The sequence below is a fragment of the Pongo abelii genome, chromosome 9, assembly GCF_028885655.2.
Source record: "Pongo abelii isolate AG06213 chromosome 9, NHGRI_mPonAbe1-v2.0_pri, whole genome shotgun sequence".
Classification (NCBI taxonomy): domain Eukaryota; kingdom Metazoa; phylum Chordata; class Mammalia; order Primates; family Hominidae; genus Pongo; species Pongo abelii.
In genome coordinates, this window is record NC_071994.2 from 9,630,567 (window position 1) to 9,655,734 (window position 25,168).

General features: G+C 54.5%; 2 protein-coding genes across 5 annotated transcripts; one reads left to right on the plus strand and one right to left on the minus strand.

The window, feature by feature from the left end:
- Positions 1-7,009: 7,009 nt before the first annotated feature.
- NAALADL1 (N-acetylated alpha-linked acidic dipeptidase like 1) lies at positions 7,010-21,100 on the plus strand. Its single transcript, XM_024255154.2, has 18 exons — positions 7,010-7,227; positions 7,314-7,486; positions 7,567-7,688; positions 8,071-8,193; positions 10,837-11,120; positions 11,222-11,326; positions 11,994-12,079; positions 12,241-12,360; positions 17,492-17,577; positions 17,662-17,725; positions 17,829-17,896; positions 18,189-18,280; positions 18,362-18,452; positions 19,394-19,475; positions 19,558-19,731; positions 19,806-19,893; positions 20,004-20,096; positions 20,457-21,100. The coding sequence occupies exons 1-18, from the start codon at positions 7,043-7,045 to the stop codon at positions 20,641-20,643; spliced, it is 2,223 nt and encodes a 740-aa protein (XP_024110922.2). The 5' UTR covers positions 7,010-7,042; the 3' UTR covers positions 20,644-21,100.
- SAC3D1 (SAC3 domain containing 1) lies at positions 21,090-25,004 on the minus strand. Of its 4 annotated transcripts, none has more exons than XM_024255155.3 (3): positions 24,796-24,990; positions 24,042-24,622; positions 21,090-21,693 (listed from the first exon to the last, which is right to left on the minus strand). In XM_024255155.3, the coding sequence occupies exons 2-3, from the start codon at positions 24,613-24,615 to the stop codon at positions 21,191-21,193; spliced, it is 1,077 nt and encodes a 358-aa protein (XP_024110923.2). In that variant the 5' UTR covers positions 24,616-24,622; positions 24,796-24,990; the 3' UTR covers positions 21,090-21,190. The 4 variants fall into 4 exon arrangements, with proteins under 4 accessions (XP_024110923.2, XP_002821584.5, XP_054381629.1 ...); XM_054525655.2 differs by lacking the exon at positions 21,090-21,693 and adding exons at positions 22,745-22,881; positions 23,426-23,427 and having other exon boundaries at positions 24,042-25,004; XM_002821538.6 differs by having other exon boundaries at positions 24,042-24,990.
- Positions 25,005-25,168: the final 164 nt, after the last annotated feature.

The following is a 25,168-nucleotide window of genomic DNA, read 5'->3' on the forward strand; positions in this document are numbered from 1 at the left end:
AAGGGCCCGCATCCTACACCCCTCAGGCCTGGCCTGGAGATACATATCGATTTTGAGTTTCACCCCCAACCCAGGAGCCCTCTGGCCCAGGGCCTCCTGGGAGCCCCCAACCCCCCTCCACCAATGGGGTTGCAAAAAAGAATACAAAAAACTGACACATACATAGTCAAGGGGGAGAAAGGAAGGAATCCTTATAGAAGATTGCTAAATTACATACAAAATTGGTTAATATTCTAAAGGGCATTTATTTTTAAAATCCCATAACCCGGGCTGGGCATAGTGGCTCACACCTGTAATTCCAGCACTTTGGGAACCCGAGATGGGCGGATCAGCTGAGGTCAGGAGTTTGAGACCAGTGTGGCCAACATGGAAAAACCCGGTCTCTACTAAAAATACAAAAAGTAGCCAGGTGTGGTGGTGCGTGCCTGTAATCCCAGCTACTTGGGAGGCTGAGGCATGAGAATCACTTGAATCTGGGAGGCTGAGGCACGAGAATCACTTGAATCTGGGAGGCTGAGTTTTCAGCCCACCAAGGTGGCACCACTGTACTCCAGCCTGGACGACAGAGCAAGACACTGTCTCAAAAAAAAAATTTTTTTTTTAAATTTAAAATAAAATAAAAAGTTCCATAACCCTAAGGCTTGTATTATTCACTGGGCAGAAATTATTTGCATCTTAATCAGTTTTCTGTAAAGTAACCTCTAACTTTACAGCATCTAGGCCTAATTGATGGTAGAAGATCCACCAAGCAGAATTCCTTCGTTAATCCTCGTGTGACACAGAACGGGCTGGGGATGATCATTTTGCCTTATGTTCACTGTAGGGAGACAACAGCCAAGAGGATGGAAATTCAGGTTTGTGGCTCCTCCCCAGGCCTGGTTTGACTTAAACCAGACTCCTAGGGATCAGGCCTGGGCAAAGTAACAGACGAAGTGCTTGATTAGTGACGGTTTGATTCTGCCCCAGCTTCAGGCTGAATTGAGCTGAGCTAACATCTCTTTTCTTCATATTTTTAAATTTTATTTTTATAAATAGAGACAGGGTCTTGCTATATTACTCAGGCTGGTCTCAAACTCCTGGGCTCAAGCAATCCTCCCGCCTCAGCCTGCCAAAGTGCTGGGATTACAGGCGTTAGCCTCCGCTCCTGGACTAACATCTCTGATTTAGCAGCCCACCCCTTCTGAGACTCCACCCCCCTAACCTGATGGCTGTAGGGATCCCAGACCTCCCCAACCCCCTACTTCTTGACCTGTCCTTGACCAGGAGTCCTGCTGTACAAATAGCTGTCTCGCCATTTTCCCAAAGGGAATCATAGGGTACTGAGGTTGATGATAGTTGGATCAACAGCTAAATCAATTACCCATTTAAGGACTTATGTCAATAAGATGCAGTCATCAGCATGGTCCCATTTGATGTTTCCTTTAAAAGGACCCAGAGAGAGACTAATTATGCTTTTATTTAACTATGTCTCAGCCTGGGACAGCGCTCGAATAAGGTTACGTGAATACTGCTGCAGGAAATGGAGTCTATTACGGAGCCCCCTCCCCAAACAGCTCCAAACCACAGAAGTGCTTATAGATTCTAATGCATCCTGGCCATGGTTCTGCAGCTCAGGGCCCCTTCACTGGCTGTCCTGAGGTCAGTCCCTGCAGCCACTCCTGTTGACACTGCATCCAAGCAGTCCCAGCCCAGCCCAGAGGTTCCTGTCAAGGCAGGTCCCACAGCAAAGCTGCGTGAGCCCCAGGGTGTTACCGGGTCCTTTCATTCACACACATTTCTCCCAGGCAAAGGAGGCTACCATGTGAGTCACAAGCTGTGCCCACACCTCCTGGGCCTCTGTCATCAAGGCACTGGGCTTGGGTTAGCAAATCAGCCTCCTCTGTCTGGCTGGCACCATTTCTCTAGTGAGGGGCAGAATGGGATGCCTCTCTCCTGCCTAGTGACGGCAGGTGGGATAGCTTTGTGAACGTGCAGGTGCTGCATTCTACTCTCAGCTCCACCCCTTGCTGTCTAGTGTGACCTTGACTGAGTGCCTGGACACATGTCTTCATCTGTAACATGGGGTTCCACTGTGTCCACCTCGGAGGATGAATGATTTAGTGTGGACTTGGTGCGTTCCATGTGTTGGCAACTGTTATCTGATCTCCAGTGGATCTACCCTGGCCCCCAAACTGGCTTTGCAGGCCCAGTGGGAGCAGCTATGAGTACTGGTGCTCCCAGCAGGCTCCCTGCCCCACTAAAGGGCCTGGTATTCCTGCCCAAGAGGGTGGCCAGACCCTGCAGCCTGGCAGGGCCTTCCTCCATCCTGCAACGTCATCCTTTGAGAACATCCAGTGCTGAAGGTCTGTTAGACCCTGTCCCCATCTTGTGAGGGCACCTGCGCCTGTTACGCAGGTGTCCTATGCATGGCTGCCTTGGCAATCTGGTGGGGCTTACCCAGAGGGGGTCTGCTTCCCAGGGGTCTCATGCCCACCTTTTACATCTCTTATTGCTCTGAACACCCCTTGGACAGAAGACAGCTGGAGCAGGAGTGTTGAGTTGCTGTGCTGGCATAGGTCCGCTTTGCCTGCAATCTACAGATACTTGTTGAGTGCCTCATAGGTGCCAGACACTGCTCTGGACTCTGGGGCTTCGGCAGTGAATAAAACAAAGATGCCTGCCCTGGTAGAACTTACGCTGTGGGAGGGGCGGCAAGAAATAATGAACAAGTAACATGAGGATAGATGCAATGGAGAAAAATGAAGCTACAGAGGAAATGGAAGCCTGAGGGAGGGGGAGGAATGCAATTTTATTTTATTTATGTATTTTTAAACATGGATTCTCACTATGTTGCCTAGGCTGGTCTTGAACTTCTGGACTCAAGCGATCTTCCTGCCTCAGCCTCCCAAACTGTTGGGATTATAGGTATGAGCCACTGCACCCAGCCAGGAATGCAATTTCAGATAGAGTGGTCAGGGAAGATCTCGTTGAGAAGTGACATTTGAGCACAGACACAAAGGACCTGAGGGAAGGAGCCCTGTGGACAGCTGGGGAGCAGGGTTCTAGGGAGTGGGAGCTGCCAACACGAAGGCACTGAGTCAGAAGTGTGCCTGGTAGGCTCAGGGGACAGCAGCAGGCCAGAGCTACAGGAGCCATGAGTGAGGAGGACAGGGAGGGGACCAGGCTGAGACATGAAGGGCTCTATGGCCACTGTCATGACTGTTACTCTGAGTGTAAAGGGAGACTTGGAGGGCTGTGAGCACGGTCGTGACATGGCCGACCTGGGTTTCACAAAGATGAGTCTGACTGCTATGTAGAGAAAAAAACTAGAGGGGACAAGAATACAATCAGAGAGGCCAGTTAAGAGGCCACTGCAGGCTGCGCACGATGGCTCATGCCTGTAATCCCAGCACTTTGGGAGGCCAAGGCGGGCGGATCACCTGAGGTTGGGAGTTCGAGACCAGCCTGACCAACATGGAGAAACCCCATCTTTACTAAAAACACAAAATTAGCTGGGCATGGTGGCACATGCCTGTAATCCCAGCTACTCAGGAGGCTGAGGCAGGAGAATCACTTGAACCTGGGAGGTGGAGGTTGCGGTGAGCTGAGATCGCGCCATTGCACTCCAGCCTGGGCAACAAAAGCAAAACTCTCTCTCAAAAAAAAAAAAAAAAAATTAGGCAGCTGGAAATATAAGAGTTCAGGGGATAAGTTAGACTGGAGACATATACTTGCGGGTTTCTGGTCTATATTTGGTCATTTGTATTGGTTCTCTATTTTGCTGTTTTTTTTTTTTTTTTCTTGAGATGGAGTCTCGCTCTATCGCCCAGGCTGGAGTGCAGTGCCACGATCTCGGCTCACTGCAAGCTCTGCCTCCCAGGTTCACGCCATTCTCCTGCCTCAGCCTCCCGAGTAGCTGGGACTATATGTGCCCACCACCACGCCCGGCTAATTTTTTTATATTTTGAGTAAAGACGGGGTTTCACCACATTAGCCAGGATGGTCTCGATCTCCTGACCTCGTGATCCGCACGTCTCCGCCTCCCAAAGTGCTGGGATTACAGGCGTGAGCCACCACGCCCGGCCTATTTTGCTGTGTTATAAATCACTCCAAAACCTAGTAGCCCAAAACCATAAACATGTATGATCTCACACAGTGTCCACAGGTTAAGAATTTGAAAGTGGCTTGGTTGGGTGGTACTGGCTGAGGGACTCTCATGAGGCTGCAGTCAAGATTCCAGCAGGGGCTGCCGTATTCTGATGGCTTGGCTGGTGCTGGAGAACCCATTTCCAAGTCGGCTTATTCACAGGGCTGGCAAGTTATTGCTGAGTGTTGGCAGGAGGCTTTAGCGCCTCACTATGAGGCCTGTCCACAGGGCTGCTTGAGTGTCCTCACAACATGGCATCCGGGAGGCCACGTGACTCTGCAGGCACATCCAGGGGCAAGGGTGCCGGCACAGAAGCAGCAGAGAGTGAGTCAGAAGTAACCAGAATGGGGTTTTCCCAGTGGATGTGACCAAAGCAGAGAGGATTGGGGGTTGAGAGGGCTTCCAGGGCCTCAAACTGGGCAAGGTGAGTACACGTGGGAGGTGAAGGAGGGTGGGACAAGGCGAGTGTGTGGGGCAGGTGGAGAGTAGGGAGGGAGCCAGCAGCAGTGCATTGCTGGTCCTGGAGGATTGAAGACCCCTTGGAGCCAGAGCCATTGGGAGAATGAGGCAGGAAAATGAAAGGTGTTCATGTGCCATTACTACCTTATTTCCAGGAACTCCCACAATCCAGAATGTGCTGGGAGGGGCCGTACCACCCACCCAGCAAAGATGGAGGAAAGAAAATTGACCAAGTTAATGTCTGGTGCCTGCAGCCATGTAGACACCAGTGGAGTCCAACAGCCTGAGTGGATCTCTTGGGTGTCACACACACAACTGTTTACACATTCTCCAACACAAACCACACTCCCAGGTGTCATCACTCAGATGTCACACACTCTTGTCCAGGCGTCCTGTTTGTGACTTCACATGATCGAGGGGTTAAATCCTTCCAGGAGTGGGTAGGGTAGGACCATGGGGCTGCTGCCTCAGTCCCTCAACTTATCAGCTGATCTTGGCGTCCCACTCCCCACCTGGTGGTGACTGTCCTGTGTCCTCATAAGGAAGGTGTATGCTCCCTGCACTGATGGGCTTCTGATAAGATCCAAGGTCATATTCTGGGCGTCGATAATCACGTTGCCAACAACTGTGGCTTCCTGGTGCACCTCCCTGAAGTCACTGATCACATGACATCCCTTCCCAGCCACCCCTAGTCCTCCCATGCTGACCCTCCTCACCAGCAGCACAAGAGATGGTGGTGCCGGCAAAATGGGATTGTGAGCAGGAAGGAGGCTGCTCTGAGAGGGGTCTGTGACATCTCACACACACACATGCACGTGCACACACATACACACACACACACACACACACACACTGCCCTGATCCAGCCCCCAAGCTCTGCAGGCATCTTTGAGCCCATCCATGGGCTGCAACCTGCGAGGCAGAGTCAAAGCAGGTTACACCATGGGAGGCTGGGAGAAGTCCCAGCTCAAGTCCCTAGAGACCCCCCAGCCCCGCCTGGCTCTCCGTGAGGTCTGGAAGAGGGTCAGTATGTGTCCGGCATACTTGGGGTCTCACTTCCCTCTCAGCCCTTGCACATGCTGGAACACCTTTTCAGCCTTGGAGGACCCCCTCAGATGTTCCCTCCTAGACAGAACTCCTCACTCTCTCACTGGGAGCATGGTGATCCTCCCTCTACAGGGCACTTACCACATGGCTGACCCCAAAGCCTGTCTGCCTCGCCTGCTGGACTTTGCTTCCTCACAGCCTTGCGTGGCTCTAGTATAGCACAGAATGAACAGAGCTTGCATGTATAAAGGAAAGAACGAATAAGTGAATGGAGGGATGGGTGGATGGATAAATAGGAGGGTGGATGACGGAGTCCAGGCAGAACCAGGGGATAGAAGAGGAAGTCACCTCACCAGGGAGGCACGGGCTTCCCCTGCTGCGTCCTCTGGGACAGCCTCCCTTCCCAGGACTCCCACTCCTCATATCGCTGGGCTCCCTTCAGGATAGATGCAGAGAGTTCTTCTGGGTCCTCCTTCTTCCTTTAGCTCTAGGCCTTACATTTTCCGGGTCAGATGAGGGATGAGTAGTTAAAATTAATGAGCGCCCACTACATGTCAGACACTGCACTAGCTATTTCTACAGATGCCATATTGTTTAATGAAAATGACACCATAGCCAGGCACGGTGACTCACTCCTGTCATTCCAGCACTTTGGGAGGCCGAGGCGGGTGATCACCTGAGATCAGGAGTTTGAGACCAGCCTGCCCAACATGGTGAAACCCCGTCTCTACTAAAAATACAAAAATTAGCTGGACATGGTGGTGCACACCCGTAATCCCAGCTACTCGGGAGGCCGATGCGGAAGAATCGCTTGAGCCCAGGAGGTGGAGGTTGCAGTGAGCTGAGATCGCGCCACTGGACTCCAGCCTGGGTGACAGTGGAAGACACAGTCTAGAAAAAAAAAAAAAAGAAAAGAAAACAGGTGTAGAGAAGCTGAGTGAATTGCCCGAGGTCACACAGCTTACATCCAGCAAGAAGGGGGATCTCAACTCAAAATTTGCTCAGGCAGGCAGGGCTGGGTATGCTGTAGATCAGCTGCCTTGGAGGGAGGCAGAGGCAGTGAGGGTGGGCAGTGGGCACGGCCCTGCTGTGAACAGAGGAGCTCTGAGTTCCAGCCCTGGCTTGGCCTCTGTTTTCCTGGGATACCCTGGATGAGACCCTTCCCTCTTGGCCTCAGTGTCCCTCGGTGACCTTGCTGCCCTTGGAGAGCCATTCCAGGCAAATGGTGCAGGATGTGGTGGATGTGGATTGCTCCTGGCTCTCACTGCGGGATGTTCCCTCACTCTCCCTGCCAGCTGGGGATCAAAGGGCAGTGCCACCCATGGGGTAATGTTTAACCAGGCATGACACCCCCTTTATAGGGAATAACCTATAGACCAGTACCACCCCAGCTGGCCAAGAGTCCGCAGGATGCAGTGGACGAAGGTGTTGGGGCTGGGGCTGGGGGCTGCTGCCCTCTTGGGGCTGGGGATCATCCTGGGCCACTTTGCCATCCCCAAAAAAGCCAACTCACCGGCCCCCCAGGACCTGGACCTGGCGATCCTGGAGACAGTCATGGGGCAGCTGGATGCCCACAGGATCCGGGAGAACCTCAGGTGAGAGGTGGGGCCATCTGCTCCTCTGTTTGCCAGAGGCCCCCTCCCTGATGCTGGCCCTGCCCCTCCCTCTGTCCACCCCGCAGAGAACTCTCCAGGGAGCCACACCTGGCCTCCAGCCCTCGGGATGAGGACCTGGTGCAGCTGCTGCTGCAGCGCTGGAAGGACCCAGGGTCAGGCCTGGACTCGGCCGAGGCCTCCACATACGAGGTGCTGCTGTCCTTCCCTAGCCAGGAGCAGCCCAACGTCGTGGACGTCGGTGAGGTCCTGCCCAGCCTTGGGAATGCCCAGAGGGGGAGCTGCTGGGCCCAGCCATGACACTGCCACCCCCTCCAACAGTGGGCCCCACTGGGGACATCATCCACTCCTGCCACCGGACTGAGGAGAACGTGACCGGGGAGCAAGGGGGGCCAGATGTGGTACAACCCTATGCCGCCTATGCTCCTTCTGGAACCCCACAGGTGGGCCCAGAACCCCCCCTACTGCCCTGGCCCAGCTCCCTTGGTTCCACCCAAGGTTCTCCCCACCCTGACCCAGGGAATGTGCCTCAACTGGGGCACACCGCCCCCTCCCGAATTTACTCACCTGGACACTCCATCGCTGCTCCTTTCCTCCATCAGTCATTCAACAAACACTAGTGGCTCTGCTCAAGGCCAGGTCTGTTACAGGGCACCCAGACATGGAGGAAACCAGGGGTGACTGTCCTTGGGGAGCTTACAAGCTCTGGGTGAGATCGGGGAACAGAATCTAAATTCTCCCTCCTGCCATGCAGCCTTCCACCCCCCCTTCCCCACCCGCCCTTCGCTGGGCCCAGCTCTAAGGATCACCCCCTCTTGGGACTAGGGCCTCCTCGTCTATGCCAACCGGGGTGCGGAAGAAGACTTTAAGGAGCTACAGACTCAGGGCATCAAACTCGAAGGCACCATTGCCCTGACTCGCTATGGGGGTGTAGGGCGTGGGGCCAAGGTAAGTGGCAGCCCCCCAGTGCAGGATGCCTTGGTGAGGAAGGGGCCGGGCAGTGGACTGGAGGAAGTGAGGGGAAGGGGAAGGAGAAGAGACAGTGTTGAGTGGGGAACCAAGCCCAGGGGTGGGGCAGGAAAGGTGAGGTGTTTTCGGGTTGTCCCACCAATGGGCTGTGTGGCCTCGGATGCCTCCCTGACCCTCTCTGAGCTGTAGGAAATAAAGGGGTTGAGTACAATTATCAGGTTTGGTATTCTGGAAGTCTAAGTCCTCCTGTGAAGTAGTTCTGAATATTCAACTTAAGTCCCTCCTGTTGGTCCTCTCCCTGCCATTTCTTTTCCAACAAAAATTCTGACTAGGGGCCGGGCACAGTGGCTCACGCCTACAATCCCAGCACTTTGGGAGGTCAAAGTGGGCAGATCACCTGAGGTCAGGAGATCAAGACCAGCCTGGCCAACATGGTGAAACTCCATCTCTACTCAAAATACAAAATTAGCCACACATGGTGGTGCATGCCTGTAATCCCAGCTACTGGGGAGGCTCTGGCAGGTGAGCTGCTTGAACCTGGGCAGCAGAGATGGTAGTGAGCTGAGATTGCACCACTGCACTCTGAGACTCCGATTAAAAAAAAAAAAAAAAAAAAAAAAAGAAAGGGCTGGGCGTGGACATGGTGGCTCACGGTGGCTCACGCTTGTAATCCTAGCACTTTGGGGGGCCAAGGCAGGCGGATTGCCTGAGCTCAGGAGTTCGAGACCAGCCTGGGCAACACGGTGAAACCCCATCTCTACTAAAATACAAAAAAAAAATTAGCCGGGCGTGGCAGCGTGCACCTGTAGTCCTAGCTACTCAGGAGGCTGAGGCAGGAGAATTGCTTGAACCCGGGAGGTGGAGGTTGCAGTGAGCCAAGATTGTGCCACTGCACTCCAGCCTGGGTGACAGAGCCAGACTCCATCTCTAAAAAAAAAAAAAAAAAAAAAAAAAAAAAATATATATATATATATATATATATGTATGTATAAAGAGTAGAATCAGAGAGGAAAAGGGAGAGTTGGTATTTAATGGGTTTAATGGGGACCAAGTTTCGGATTTGTCAGATGAAAAGAGTTCTGGAGATGAATGGTGGTGATGTTGCACAATATGGATGTACTTAATGCCACTGAACTGCACACTCCACATGCTAAGTTTATGTTATGTGTATTTTACCACAATTTTTTAAAAAGTGGGCTGGGTGCAGTGGCTCATGCCTGTAATCCCAGCACTTTGGGAGGCCAAGGCAGGCGGATTAACTGAAGTCAGGAGTTCGAGACCAGCCTGGCCAACATGGTGAAACCCTGTCTCTACTAAAAATACAAAAATTAGCCGCTCATGGTGGCGGGCGCCTGTAATCCCAGCTACTCAGAGGTTGAGGTGGAGAATCACTTGAACCCAGGAGGCAGAGGTTGCAGTGAGCCAAGATTGCGCCATTGCACTCCAGCCTGGGGGACAAGAGCAAGACTTCGTCTCAAAAAAAAAAAAAAGTGTCCATAATAAGAGCTGGGAAAAGAGAAAGAAAGAAGGAAGGTGGGGAGAAAGGAAGGAAGAAAAGAAAGGGAAAAAAGGAAAAGAAAAAGAAAGGGGAACAAGCAGTGTAGAAATACACAGATTATTAACTAACCATCACCACTACCCATTTCCAGAAACTTTTCATCATTTCAGACAGAAACTTTATTTAAACGATAACTCCCCAGGTCCCTGCCCCAGCCCCTATTCTATTTTCTGTAACCTCAATTCTACTTTCTGTCTCTATGAATTTGCCTATTCTAGGTACCTCGCATAAGTGAAAGTATAAGATATTTGTCTTTTTATGTCTGGCTTATTTCACTTAACATAACATCTTCAAGGCTCATTGATGTATCAGAATTTTATTTCTTTTTAGGCTGAATAATATTCCATTGTTTTTTGTTTGTTTGTTTGTTGGTTGGTTGGTTGGGGTTTTTTTGAGACAGAGTCTTGCTCTGTCACCCAGGCTGGAGTGCAGTGGCATGATCTCAGCTCACTGCAACCTCTGCCTCCCGGGTTCAGGTGATTCTCGTGCCTCAGCCTCCCAAGTAGCTGGGACTACAGGTGGGTACCACCACACCTGGCTAATTTTTGTATTTGTAGTAGAGACAATGTTTCACCATGTTGGCCAGGCTGGTCTTGACCTCAAGTGATCCGACCTCAGGTGATCTGCCTGCTTCGGCCTCTCAAAGTGTTGGGATTACAGGCGTGAGTCACCACACCCGTCCTCCACTGTATGTTACAGCCCACATTTGGTTTAGCCATTCATCTGTTGATGGACACTTGGGCTATTTCCTCCTTTTGGCGGTTGAGGATAACGCTGCTGTGGACATGAGTACACAACCGTGTTATTTTATGCAGCTTCATGGTATTCCACTGTAGGATGTCCCTGTTATTCAACCAGACTCCACTGATAGGCACTGGCTTGGCTGTGCCGAACTGGCCTTTACTGTTGCAAGAGGCACTGCCATAAATGACTTGTGCAAACATCATCTTGCCTGTAGGAAGATTGGTCTATCCTGGCTTCCACAGTCGAGGAAGGAGGAAGAGGAACAGGACATATCCGGTCCCAGTCCCTCCCTTACACACAGCCTCCTCTGCCCGCTGCAGGCTGTGAACGCTGCCAAGCATGGGGTAGCCGGGGTGCTGGTGTACACAGACCCTGCCGACATCAACGATGGGCTGAGCTCACCCAATGAAACCTTTCCCAACTCCTGGTACCTGCCCCCCTCAGGAGTGGAGCGAGGCTCCTACTATGAGTATTTTGGGGACCCTCTGACTCCCTACCTTCCAGCCGTCCCCTCTTCCTTCCGCGTGGACCTTGCCAATGTCTCTGGATTTCCCCCAATTCCTACACAGCCCATTGGCTTCCAGGATGCAAGAGACCTGCTCTGGTGAGTTTGTGCCCCGGGGTGTCCTGCCCAGCTCCCAGTGGCCTCCAGACTTCAAGCCCCACACTCACACTTACCCTGAAGGGCCTCTTCCTCCTCCCCAGTAACCTCAACGGAACTTTGGCCCCAGCCACCTGGCAGGGAGCACTGGGCTGCCGCTACAGGTTGGGTCCTGGCTTCCGGCCTGACGGAGACTTCCCAGCAGACAGGTGAGATGCAGACAGACCAGTTCTCCCTCAGTTACCCTCTCCCCCAACTCACCTCTCCCCTTCCCTTGTGATTATGTTCCCTCTTTCCACTTCAAAGCCTGACCTTTTTCCCTTTCTTCTCTCTCCCAGACCCTCTCCTGACCCCAAAATATCTGTCTTGTTTTTGGGGAAGCCCGTGAAACAGCTGCTGCTGTTTCCTGCGGGGATTCCCCTGCCCCTCCCGCCTCATCTCGACGTCTGCACCCCACAACTCCCTCTCTTGAAGATGCCAAGCTCCTTCCCAAACCAGGGCCCCTGCCACTCCCGACCTGCACCAACCTCCCTCCCTGCAGCACCCCCTGGCCTCCAGGTGCCCTCTGCTCCTTCACCCAGCTGTTCCTGTCCTCGTGGTCTGTCTCACTCGGGAGAGGGAGGCCCCACGAGCACCAGGTCCACATCTGTCGCTGTCATTGCCCAGAGCCTAGTCAGGGACTAAGTACCCAATAAGTACCTACCTAGCGAGTGGGCAGGAGAGCGTGGCTCCAGCCTTGCTGCTGCTCTTGGTACTTCAGGGCCAATGAATGACCTTGCCACGTCACTTTCCGGCTCCGGGCCTCAGTGTCTCCCGCATTGGGTGGGGGACAGTTGGCAAGGCCAAGAGTCTTCTTACACCCTTCACCCTCCCCAGCCAGGTGAGTGTGAGCGTCTACAACCGGCTGGAGCTGAGGAACTCTTCCAACGTCCTGGGCATCATCCGCGGGGCTGTGGAGCCTGGTGAGCCCTCCTCTTGCTGCCTGCACCCCAGACCCCTGCTCTGCTCTGGATGCTGCTGCCACTGTGTCCTCATCTAGCCCTGCCCTTGCCACCACCCAGCCCAGCTCCCCCTGCCCACCTCTCCCTCTCTTCTGGTTCTCTGCCCCTTTTCCTCTGGCCAGATCGCTACGTGCTATATGGGAACCACCGAGACAGCTGGGTGCACGGGGCTGTGGACCCCAGCAGTGGCACCGCCGTCCTCCTGGAGCTCTCCCGTGTCCTGGGGACCCTGCTGAAGAAGGGTGAGGTGGCCCCCTCCCCTGGACCAGGGACCCTCGCCCCCGGAGGTCCCCTTCCTGTTCCACCTCCTCTCCCTCATACTGCAGTGCTCCTTGTGCCATGCCTGAGGGCCCTGGGGGCAGAAATGCATGACACCAGCCTTGGCCTGCAGCAGCCCAGTGTGGTACAGGGAATAGACTGTGGGTTGATTCATGTGCAGCTTCCAAGTGCCTCCCGTGTGCCTGGATGGAGCGAGGCCCGATGCTGCCGTGAAGCAGGCAGCGCCCAGGCTCTGACCTCCAGGAACTTTAGCTCAGCTGGGTCAGGGACGGCAGCCAGACAGATTTGGGTTCAATTTTTTTTTTTTTTTTTTGAGACGGAGTCTCGCTTTGTCGCCCAGGCTGGAGTGCAGTGGTGCAATCTCGGCTTACTGCAAGCTCCGCCTCCCAGGTTCACACCATTCTCCTGCCTCAGCCTCCCGAGTAGCTGGGACTACAGGCGCCCACCACTGTGCCTGGCTAATTTTTTGTATTTTTAGTAGACACGGGGTTTCACTGTGTTAGCCAGGATGGTCTCGATCTCCTGACCTCATGATCCGCCTGCCTCGGCCTCCCAAAGTGCTGGGATTACAGGCTTGAGCCACCGCGCCCGGCCAAGCAGCCAATTGTTAACTCTGATGTCTCTAATATCTCATGTGCCTTTGATGTGCCGGGCCAGGTTGGGACAAGTCTCTCAGTGGAGGCAGCACTTCAGCGTTTCAGTGCTTCAGGGAAGGGGAGGAGGGCAAGGAGGTGGCAGCCAGAAAGGAGGCAGGCAGGGCTGGGCGAGGTGGCAGAGCAGGCAGGGCCAGGCCAGGCTGAGGAGTTTGGAGTTCAGTCCAAGGGTTGTGGGAAGCTGGTGAAGGATTTCACGCAGGAGAGGGATATGATAGAGTCCTCATGTTAAACGGCTCCTGGCCAAGCACAGTGGCTCACGCCTGTAATCCCTGCACTCTGGGAGGCCGAGGCAGGCGGATCACAAGGTCAGGAGTTCGAGACCAGCCTGGCCAACATGGTGAAACCCCGTCTGTACTAAAAATACAAAAATTAGCAGGGCATGGTGGTGTGCGCCCGTAGTCCCTGCTACTCGGGAGGCTGAGGCAGGAGAATAACTTGAACCTAGGAGGCAGAAGTTGCAGTAAGCTGAGATTGTGCCACTGCACTCCAGCCTGGGGAATGGAGCAAGACCCTGTCTAAAAAAAAGGCGGGGAGCAGGGAAGGGCATGCCACGTAGGGGGGCCAGGTAGATTCTTGTCATTCCAGGGCTGGAGATGCAGATGCTGTGGGGCTTGGACCAGGATGGAGGGCAGTGGGGCAGGGACAGGCTGCTGGGCCCGGGTCTGCTGGCTCCAGGGGCAAGAGGGAGGACAAGTCGAGGGCTCTGGTCTAAGCGACTCAACATTAGCGCCATTTAAGAAAAACAACTGGGTGGATTGAGGACAGATCTAGAAGGAAGACGTGAATCTGGGTCTTCCCATATTGATTTCTTGTTTTAGTTTTAGTTATTTATTTTTACAGAGACGGGGTCTCACTGTGTTGCCTAAGCTGGTCTTGAACTCCAGGACTCAGGTGATCCACAGGCGTTGAGTTCCCATGCCAGGCCCTCTTTCGTTAGTTTTAAAAATTCATGGTAAAATATACATAACAAAACTGACCAGTTTTACATTGGTAAGTATTTGATTCAGTGGCATTAAGTACATTTCTAATGTGCAACCATCACTGCCATCGGCTCCAGACCTTCCTCATCTTCCCTTACATATAATATCCCGGAGTGCTAAGCATGGCATTTGAACCGATACCCACTCAACTGTAATTGCACACAAACACGCCACTGCTGTCAAACTCCGTCCCCACCTTGTATGATATGATGTCACAGTTCAGAAATGAGACCTGAAGTCTGACCACAGTGGTTCATGCCGGTTATCCCTGCACTTTGGGAGGCTGAGGTGGGCAGACTGCTTGAGCCCAGGAGTTCGAGAGCAACCTGGGCAACATAGTGAGACCTTGTCTTTACAAAAAATAAACATAAAAAAATAGCCAGGTGTGGTGGCATGTGACTGTGGTCCCAGCTACTTCGGAGGCTGTGTGGGAGGAACGCTTGAGCCTGGGAGGTTGAGGCTGCAGTAAGCCGTGATCACGCTACTGCACTCCAGCCTGGGCAACAGAAAAAGACCGTGTCTCAAAAAAAAAAAAGAAAGAAAGGAGAGAGAGACTTGAGAGATGACTTGGGGAGTTGGTAGCAAAATGGTCTGTGAAACCACAGGTGTTGCTGAGATAGCTCAGAAGCCAGGGGTGGAGGGAGTGGACAAGCTTGTGGAGAGAGGCTGGTCTTTCGACTTTACCCTTATAGGTAGCGCAGAAATTCCCGTATATTTTTGTTTGTCGAAGTGTTCTATGTTGAAATAATTTCAGACTTACAGAGATGTAAAAATAGTACAAAGAAGACTCTTATACAGACACTCCTAATATTAATGTTTCACCACGTTTGCTTTCTATCTCTGTATAATATATGGGCCAGGCACGGTGACTCATGCCAATAATCCCAGCATGTTGGGAGGCAGAGGCAGGAGGATCGCTTGAGTCCAAGAGTTTAAGACCAGCCTGGGGAACATACTGAGACCCCTGTCTCTACAAAAAATAGGGGGAAAAAAGCCTTGGCTATTTATAATATAACTATATATGTTTTTGTCTGAAGTATTATTATTATTATTATTTTGAGACACTGTCTTGCTCTGTGACCCAGGCTGGAGGGCAGTGGCGCAATCCGGCTCACTGCAACCTCTGCCCCCCAGGTTCAAGCCATTCTCCTGCCTCAGCCTCCCGAGTAGCTGGGATTACAGGCGTGCTCCACCACGCCTGGCTAATTTTTGTATTTTCAGTAGAGATGGGGTTTTACCGTGTTGGCCAGGCTGGTGTCAAACTCCTGACCTCAGGTGATCCACCCGCTCCGGCCTTCCAAAGTGCTGGGATTACAGGTGTGAGCCAATGTGCCCAGCCAATTTTCCACAACTTTTTTTTTTTTAGACAGAGTCTCGCTCTGTCGCTCAGACTGGAGTGCAGTGGCGCGATCTTGGCTCACTGCAAGCTCCACCTCCCAGGTTTGCGCCATTCTCCTGCCTCAGCCTCCCGAGTAGCTGGGACTACAGGCACCTGCCACCACGCCTGGCTAATTTTTTGTATTTTTAGTAGAGATGGGGTTTCACCGTGTTAGCCAGGATGGTCTCGATCTCCTGACCTCGTGATCCGCCCACCTCAGCCTCCCAAAGTGCTGGGATTACAGGCGTGAGTCACCGCGCCAGCCCCCACAACTTTTAAATACTTCCAGCGAGGCGTGGTGGCTCACGCCTGTAATCCCAGCACTTTGGAAGGCCGGGGTGGGTGGATCACCTGAGGTCAGGAGTTCGACACCAGCCTGGCCAACATGGTAAAACCCCATCTCTACTGAAAATACAAAAAATTAGCCAGGCGTGGTGGCAGGTGCCTATAATCCCAGCTACTTGGGAGGCTGAGGCAGGAGAATCGCTTGAACCTGGGAGCAGAGGTTGCAGTGAGCTGATTGCGCCATTGCACTCCAGACTGGTTGCTGAGACTCCGTCTCAAAAAAAAGAAAAAAATTTTTTTGAGACAGGGTCTCACTCTGTTGCCCAGCCTGGAGTGCAGTGGTGCAATCACAGCTCACTGCACCCTCGACCTCCTGGGCTCAAGGGATCCTCCTGCCTCAGCTTCCTGATTAGCTGGGACTACAGGTGTGCGCCACCAAGCCCTGATACTTTTTTACTTTTTGTAGAGACAAGGTCTTGCTGTGTTACTCAGGCTGTTCTCGAACTCTTGGGCTTAAGTGATCCTCCTCGCCTCAGCCTCCCAAAGTGTTGGGATTACAGGCGTGAGCCACTGTGCCCAGTGATAATGACCTTGATAGCAAAATAAATTTTTTGGCCCAAGCTCCAATCCAGGATCACACTAGTGATCTGGTTACTAGTTTCCTTTAATCTATAATAATTGTTTAGCTGTTCTTTGTCTTTCATGATCTTGCTATTATTATCCTATTATTTTGTCAAATAACCCTCAATTTGGGTTCATCTCATTTGATTTCGATTATATATTTTTGGCAGAAAAAAGTGTAAAAATGTGTCATTGCAAGCATGTAATCACATCACACTAAAAAATTCTTCATTTGCTGGTTGCTGCGGTGGCTCACACCTGTAATCCCAGCACTTTGGGAGGCTGAAGTGGGTGGATCGCTTGAGCTCAGGAGTTCAAGACTGGCCTGGGCAACCTGGAGAAACCCCATCTCTACCAAAAATACAGTAATCAGCCAGGTGCGGTGGTGTGTGCCTGTGGTCCCAGCTACTTGGGAGGTTGAGGTGAGAGGATCGCTGGACCCCAGGAAGTTGAGGGTGCGGGGAGCTGAGATCGCACCACTACACTCCAACCTGGGCCACAGAGTGAGACTCGGTCCCCCAGGCTGGATGCAGTGGCACGATCTCAGCTCACTGCAACCTCTATCTCCCAGGCTCAAGCGATTCTCCTGCCTGAACCCGGGAGGCGGAGCATCCTGCAGCCTGGCTTCCACCTCCAGTCCCTACACCCACAGTGTGGAGCCAAATATCTGGATTTGAAACTGGCTCTGCCGCCTACCAGCCGTGTGACCCTGGGAAAGTCATTTAGCTTCTCTCAGTTTCTTCAGCTGTGAAATGGAAATAATAATAGTATCTCCCTCAAGGCATTGTTGTAGGGATTGGTTCAATGTGGATAACGCCCTAACAGGAAACGTTCATGTGTTACCACCAAGTGAAGATGGCTATGGAGTTTGGCCTGGAGGCGGGGGTTGAGGGTGGAGAGTCGCAAGTCTTCCCAGAGCATGCCCACAGAGAGAGAGGGGCAGTAGGCATTCTGGTAGAAGGGACCACCCGACCCTTCAGGGGGCTTGGAGTTGGGGTCAGTGTTTGGTGCGGGAGCCTCCTGGAAGGCCTGGCTGCGGGGTGCCAGGACCTCCTGTCACCAGCTGCCCCGCCTTTTCCCGCTCTCCCCTACTCCTCACGTCAGCAGCCTTTCTCCTAAGGCACCCTAGGATCAGGAGGACCCTGTCCTCCAACCCTCTATCCCCCATTCCTAGGCACCTGGCGTCCTCGCAGATCAATCGTGTTTGCGAGCTGGGGGGCTGAGGAGTTTGGGCTCATTGGCTCCACGGAATTCACAGAAGTGAGTGGCCCTACTGGGTAGGGGATCGAAAAGGGTTCCCAGGGCAGAACGGCGCGGCGCTGACGTCGCCCCTCGCACCCGCAGGAGTTCTTCAACAAGCTGCAGGAGCGCACGGTGGCCTACATTAACGTGGACATCTCGGTGTTTGGTATGCTGGTGGCGGGTCAGCAAAGGGGAGGAGACGGTGGGACGACGGGATGGGTAAAAGAAGGGGCTGGGGCCCAAATAGTCTTTCTCTCCTCCTCCCACAGCCAACGCTACCCTTAGGGTGCAGGGGACGCCCCCTGTCCAGAGTGTCGTCTTCTCTGCAACCAAAGAGGTGGAAGGGGGCAGGCCGGGCGGGGCTGAACTAGCGGGGGCGGGGCAGTGCGGTGGGCGGGGCCACACGGGTGGGCGGGGCAGTGCGGTGGGCGGGCCGTGTGCGGCGGGCGGGGCCGCACAGGTGGGCGGGGCTGGGGAGTGGTACTCTCTAGATCTACTGGGGTGGACTGAGGCTGGGGCGAGCCTCGTAAGGACTGGACCATGGGTGGGCAGGAGACCGGTGGAGAACCCGCACTGTTGTTGGGGCTGGGGAGAGCCCCGCACCGAAACTAAATTCTCCTTCCGGCCAGATCCGCTCACCAGGCCCTGGCGACCTGAGCATCTACGACAACTGGATCCGGTACTTCAACCGCAGCAGCCCGGTGTACGGCCTCGTCCCCAGGTAAGCCCAGGGACAGAAGGGGGCCCGGAGCGAGGCGGTCCGGCCCAGCGCCTTTTATCCCGGCACGCTTCCTTCCCGCAGCTTGGGTTCTCTGGGTGCTGGCAGCGACTATGCACCCTTCATTCACTTCCTGGGCATCTCCTCCATGGACATCGCCTATACCTATGACCGGGTGAGCAGGCGCCCCTCCGTCCCTGCCTCGGTACCTTGCTGCATGCGCCCCCTCCTCTCCTTGTGGCTGTTCTCATACAGACTGAACGCTGCGCCTTTACTCATTGCTACCTCTGCCAAGTTTCTTTAAAAAATACACACACACACAGAAACACACACATACGTTTTATATAGACGAAGTCCTGCTTTGTTGCCAGGCTGGTCTCGAACTCCTGGGCTCAAACCATCCTCCCGCCTCAGCCTCCTAAAATGCTGGGATTACGGGTGTGAGCCTTGGCGCCCGGCCTCTGCCAAGTTTAACCTTTTCAAGCACCTCTTTATGCTCATCTATGTTATTTTATCAAATGTAAGATACTACTGATTATAAGATGCGCCATTATGTTATGCAATATTCAGGAAGGGAAAAAAAACCACCACTTTCAACCAGTTGTAAGATGACATTGCCTGTAAGAAGCATTCTGTTTCCAAAGATCTTAAAATGTAGGGGCCGGTGGCGGGGGGAAGGTTAATCTCAGCATTGATTAACTCAGATCATTGGCATGAGCGTTGGCATGAAGGTAAAAACAAGACAAGGGGTGCAGAGTGCCCAGCTGGCACCTCCCTGTTTGATGCTCCAAAACGTATGTTCTCCACCTCACAGCCACAGCGATTCTTGGTAGTAGAGCTGGGATTTGAATCTCTCTGACTGCAAAGCCCCAGGTTCTTCTCTTTCCTGTGAAACTGGAAACTGGCACCAGACCCAGCTCTTCCACTAATTAGCTGTGTGATGTCAGCAGGTTAACCTCTCTGAGCTTCAGTTTCCTTTTCTGTGGGAATTCTAGAACCCACCTCACAGACATGGCCAAGATTCAGTGGAGATAATGCCCACATTTTGCAGCTCACTGGAGGTACACCTCCCACTTCGCATCCCAAGCCTGTCACCTCTGGGCTTTGTTCCCCCAGAGCAAGACTTCAGCCAGGATCTACCCCACCTACCACACAGCCTTTGACACCTTTGACTATATGGACAAGTTTTTGGACCCAGGTGAGGAGGGAGACAAGGGGCATCCTGAGACCAGGACAGGAGAGGCTGAAGATTGAGCCCTGGCCTTGTGACTTTGCCGCAGGCTTCAGCAGCCATCAGGCTGTGGCCCGGACAGCGGGGAGTGTGATTCTCCGGCTCAGTGACAGCTTCTTCCTGCCCCTCAAAGTCAGTGACTACAGTGAGACACTCCGCAGCTTCCTGCAGGCAGCCGAGCAAGACCTCGGGGCTCTGCTGGAGCAGCACAGCATCAGCCTGGGTATGCATAGCCGTGACCCTGAGGCATGGGGAGCCCTGCACCCCCAGGACTAAGCCACTGCTTGTTCCTCACAGGGCCTCTGGTGACTGCAGTGGAGAAGTTTGAGGCAGAAGCTTCAGCCTTGGGCCAACGCATATCAACACTGCAGAAGGGCAGCCCTGAGTGAGCAAGGGCAGCGGGCAGGGGCTGGGAGGGCAGCATCCAGGGCAGGATACCAGGCTGGTAGCTGGGCTGCTGGCTCCAGGGTGACTGGTAGGTGCTGCCTCCACCAGCCCCCTGCAGGTCCGGATGCTCAATGACCAGTTGATGCTCTTGGAACGGACCTTTCTGAACCCTAGAGCCTTCCCAGAGGAACGCTACTACAGGTGAGTCTGTCCCAGAGTCCTGGGAGGTGCCTCCAGGTGGGGCCGGGCAATGGCCCCCCACCTGAGATGAGGTGGTCAGCTTCTCTGCCCTTTAGAGTGCAACCCAGCCCCTGAAGAAGGTGGGAATGTAAGGCTCAGGGAGGGGAGGAAAGTTGCTTGAGGGTCCCTCTGGGAGCTAGAACTGGAATCCACATTTCCTCTCCCCACCGCCACTGCTGTAAGAGCCCCCTGGCCTTCAGAGACAGGTGGAGGGGGGTGCTTTTCTGCCTTGCTGCTTACAGGAGCTGAGCCAGTTCTAGGCCCAGGCTTCTCTTTCCTGGCTCCTGACTGACCGTGATCCTGTCCCATTTCTCTTGTCAGCCATGTGCTCTGGGCACCTCGCACGGGCTCTGTAGCCACATTCCCGGGCCTATCCAATGCCTGCTCCAGGGCCAGGGACACAGCTTCTGGATCTGAAGCTTGGGCTGAGGTCCAGAGACAGCTCAGCATTGTGGTGACAGCCCTGGAGGGTGCAGCAGCCACCCTGAGGCCTGTGGCTGACCTCTGACCCCAGCCCTCTTTCTTCAGCCCTCTCTTTACCCCAACCCTCTCCTGCCTGCTTTCCTGAGATGTCCTGGTCTTCCTTGGTGCCAAGAGAGGGCACTACCACAGGACCCTCTCAAGCTTCTCAGGCAACAGCTTGGGGTCCCTGAGGGGAGTGGCAAGCCCTAATGCAACTCACCCTCATCCTGGTGCTTAGGTGGCAGAGGGTAGGCAGCAGGGGACAGGGATGGGATGGCAAAACCACCAAATGCCCTTGGTGGCGGGTGGGTGGAGATGGGATGCATAATGCCAACCTCAGATGCCAACTCAGGTCATCAAGGCCAAGGACCAGTGGCAAAAGTGAGGCATGGGGTGCCTTAAGCCTTGCCTAGTCCGCGTTCCTCTCCCTGCATGCTGTGTATCCTAACTCCCTACAACAGCCCCCTCAAATAAATCACATCTAGTAACTGGTACCAACAAAACAAGTTCCTTTTATTATCTGGGAACCATGGAAAAAGAAACCTAAGTGCTCTGGCCCAGTCCTGGGGCTCTGGGAGGCTCACGCTCCCTCCTCAGGCTGGGGACCCAGGTCTGTCCGCGCCCTCATCTTCCTCCTCTGCCATGACCACCTCCTCCAGGGTACGTCCTCGAAGTTTGTTCTCCACTAACACCTTGCATGTACCGGCAGGCGGTAGCCCTTCCTCCATGTAGCGACCCCTCAGGAACACAACTCTCTCCTCTCCGTCCAAGGGCAGCCCGTGGGCCTGGCACAGGTCCCGTGCTTCCCTGAGTCCATCCAGGGCCAGGAGGTTGACCATGAAACCCAGGGGCAAGGTCTGGCCCTTGGGGGTGCTAAAGGCATGAGCGAGGCGGGCCAGGGCTTCCCGGCGGGCATGGCCCACATGGCACTGCACAGCGCAACTTGGCAGGTAGGGCAGGGTCTGGAGCAGACGGAACAGGCGGGCAGCATTGCCCTCTCGGAAGGCAGCATCTACCGCCAAGGCCTTGCGGACGGGTGGGCAGGTGCGCAGAGCAGCAGGCAGCTGTAGAACCTCCCGCAGGGCTTCCACCGAGCCTGTGAGAGCGGGAAGCCAGAATGAGGACGCCTGGTCCTTACAGGATCAGGCTCATCTCCCCTCCCAACACCCTATCCTTCCTCTCTCCTCAACCACGTCCCTTCTCTAGGCCTAGCTCAACTTCTCTCTCCCCTCTAAGGGCCAGCCTTTGGCTCCTTTCCTGACCTATATTTGAATGAGTTGCCTCAGGCTCTTGACTTCCTGCAGTCCAGATCCTTCCTTACAACACTGAAGTGGGCAGGGTTTACAGATTTGGGAAGCTGGCCCAGATAATTTAATGATTCGCCTGAGAGTGTCCTAGGGTGGGTATGTAGTTGAGCCTGACCCCAGTCCAAGTTTTCTGACTTGCATTTCCCACTACCCTAGCTTCCCTACACCCACAGTTTTGGGAGCCAACTCTGCCCCACTTTCCCCTGACCACCTGGGAAGGCCCCTTCCTTCAGGAGACTCTCCCCTGCTTCCCTTCCGGAAGAGTCTCAGACACTGGAACCTTGGGCCTCATTTGTAAACTGGGGCTTCTGACCAATAAGTAGGTTGTGAAATCAACAGCATTTTGTTAAAATTGTATAGGGCAGGACCTTTTTTTTTTTTTTTTTTTGAGACAGACTTGCTTCGTCACCCAGGCTGAAGTATAGTGGCTCTCGGTCACTGCAACCTCCACTACCTCCCAGGTTCAAGTGATTCTCCTGCATCAGCCTCCTGAGTAGCTGGGATTACGGGTATGCGCCACCACACCCAGCTAATTTCTGCATTTTTAGTAGAGAGAGCCCAGCCAGAACAGAGCTTATTTGGGCACAGTGGCTCATGCCTATAATCCCAGCACTTTGGGAGGCCAACGCAGTAGGATCACTTTAGCCCAGGAGTTTGAGACCAGCCTGGTCAACATGGCAAGACTCCAATCCCTATATAAAAATAAATTTTAAAAAATTAAAATAAAAGAAAATCATGGTCCTGCCACTGCTACTGTTAACCAGTGCTGTGTCAACAGGCAAGTCACCTCACCACCCTGGGCTTCGATTTCTTCCCCCACTAGACCAGGGATAATTACCATGCCTTCTTCACAGGAGCAGTGTGGACAAAAATAAACCATTAACTGGGCATGATGGCAGGCACCCGGCTACTTGGGAGGCTGGGGCAGGAGGATCACTTGAGCCCAGGAATTCGAGTGGCAACATGCGAGACCCCATCTACAAAAAAATTTTTTTTTAAGTTAGCCGGGTGTGATTGCACACATCTGTGGTCCCAGCTACTCGGAAAGTTGAGGCAGAAGGATCCCTTGAGCCCACGAGGTTGAGGCTGCAGTGAACTATAATCAAGCCATTGTACTCCAGCCTGGGCAACAGAATGAGACCCTGTCTCAAAAAACACAAACAGGCCGGGTGCGGTGGCTCAAGCCTGTAATCCCAGCACTTTGGGAGGCAGAGGTGAGCTGATCATTTGAGGTCAGGAGTTCGAGACCAGCATGGCGAACATGGTGTTGGCCTGTCTCTCCTAAATATCCAAAAACTAGCCGGGCGTGGTGGCGCGTGCCTGTAGTCCCAGCTCTTTGGGAGGCTGACACAGGCGAATAGCTTGAACCCGGGAGGCGGAGGTTGCAGTGAGCCAAGATCATGCCACCGCACTCCGGCCTGGGCGACAGAGCTAGACGCTGTCTCAAAAACAAAGAAAGAAACAAATAATAGAGTTTATTGGAATGCATCACCCATAGAAAGTATCTCTAATGCCTTAAACTTCTGTCTCAGTTATATTGGTGGGCATATGTGTTCTTGTTGGCTTTGTAACCCTGACTGGGCGGGAGGTTAAAAGAGTTTGAAAATCAGCCGGGCGCGGTGGCTCACGCCTGTAATCCCAGCACTTTCTGAGGCCAAGGTGGGCGGATCACGAGGTCAGGAGTTCGAGACCAGCCAGACCAACATGGTGAAACCCCCGTCTCTACTAAATACAAAAATTAGCCGGGTGTGGTGGCGCGCGCCTGTGATCCCAGCTACTCAGGAGGCTGAGGCAGGAGAATTGCTTGAACCAGGGAGGCGGAGGTTGCAGTGAGCCGAGATCGCGCCACTGCACTCCAGCCTGGGCGACAGAGCGAGACTCTAAAAAAAAAAAAGTTTGAAAATCACTATTTAGACCAACTCTCCCGTTCCACCCTTGCCCCCTCCACTTTTATTCCTGAGACAACTAAGACCGAGAGATGGGCCCGAGGTCCCACGTCGGGGCTCGGTGGATCTTGTGCTGTCCTGGGAGGGGGCTAATGGTGAGATGTTAAAGCTAATCCTTCCTTTCCCTACCTCCACAGTCATAGTGAGCTCCTGTCCCCACGCTCTGCCCAGCCGCCAGGATCCTGACTCACCCAGGTTATAGAGCAGAAAGAGGCCCTGGAAGGCGGGCTGGCGGGGGTGCGGCCCGGCGCCCCGCGCGTAGCAGCGCCGCAGCGAGCCGAAGCCCTCCTGCACCTGGGCCTGCAGCAGCACCGGGTCCGCGGGTCCCCGCGCCGCGTCGGGCCCGAGCCGCGCCACCACGGCCAGCAGCGTGGCCAGCGCTGCCTCCAGCACCACCGCTGCCTCGGCGTCGCCCGCGCCCTGCAGGGCCAGGTCCAGGCGTACAGCTCGCAAGCGGTCTGCCACGAAGCTGGCCACCTCGGCGCGGGCGACGTCGGCGCTCTCCGCCACCTCACCGGCTAGGTAGCGCACGGTGGCCAGCAGCACCGAGGGCGGACGCAACTGGCTGGGCGGGGGCCGGGGCTTGCCGGCGGCGGGTCGGCTGTACTCCTTCACCGCGCGCTGCGGATCGGCGCGGGGCGGGTCGTGGCGGCACCCCGGCAGCACCTCCAAGCGGTGCAGGCGGCGCTCCCTTTCGCGCTGGGCGCGCTCGGCGGCCGGGCACATGTCCGGGCAGGTGCCCACGGGCAGCTCGCAGCCGGGCATGAGGGGGCTGCGGGGAGACGGTGGGCGCTCAGCATCCCGGGGACGGCGGTGCTGCGGGAAGGCACGCGAGGCCGGCCGGGAGTGGGGAGCGGCGGGGCGGGGCTGAACCTGGCTGGGCCCGCCTGCCCGCCATGATCCCCGGCCTTCGGGCGGCCCATCGAGCCACCTCTGCCCTCTCACCCGGTCCAGTCGAGTTGGCCTCCCGAGATGCACTGCGTTGTAGTCCAGCTACGCCTCTGCGGCTCCGCGCGCTCTGGGGCGGCTAACGGCCCCCATCGAGCGCCAAGTTCAGCTTCGCGCTCTCCCCTTAGTGTTTTCAACGTCTAGCCCGGGCCGCTCCCATGATACACCGCTGTAGTCCCGGCCGCAACCAACCGCTTTGTGGTGAGGCGGGGCGGGGCTGAGGCCACGCCTTCCAGCCCGCTGAGCAATCAGGATTTGGCTTTGGGGCCTCGGAGACAGGTACCCGGGCTTTGGGTTCCTCTCCTTCGTCCCTTCCACCCAATAAACCGGCTCCATCGGCTTGTCCTCTATTTCCCTGGAGACAATGCTC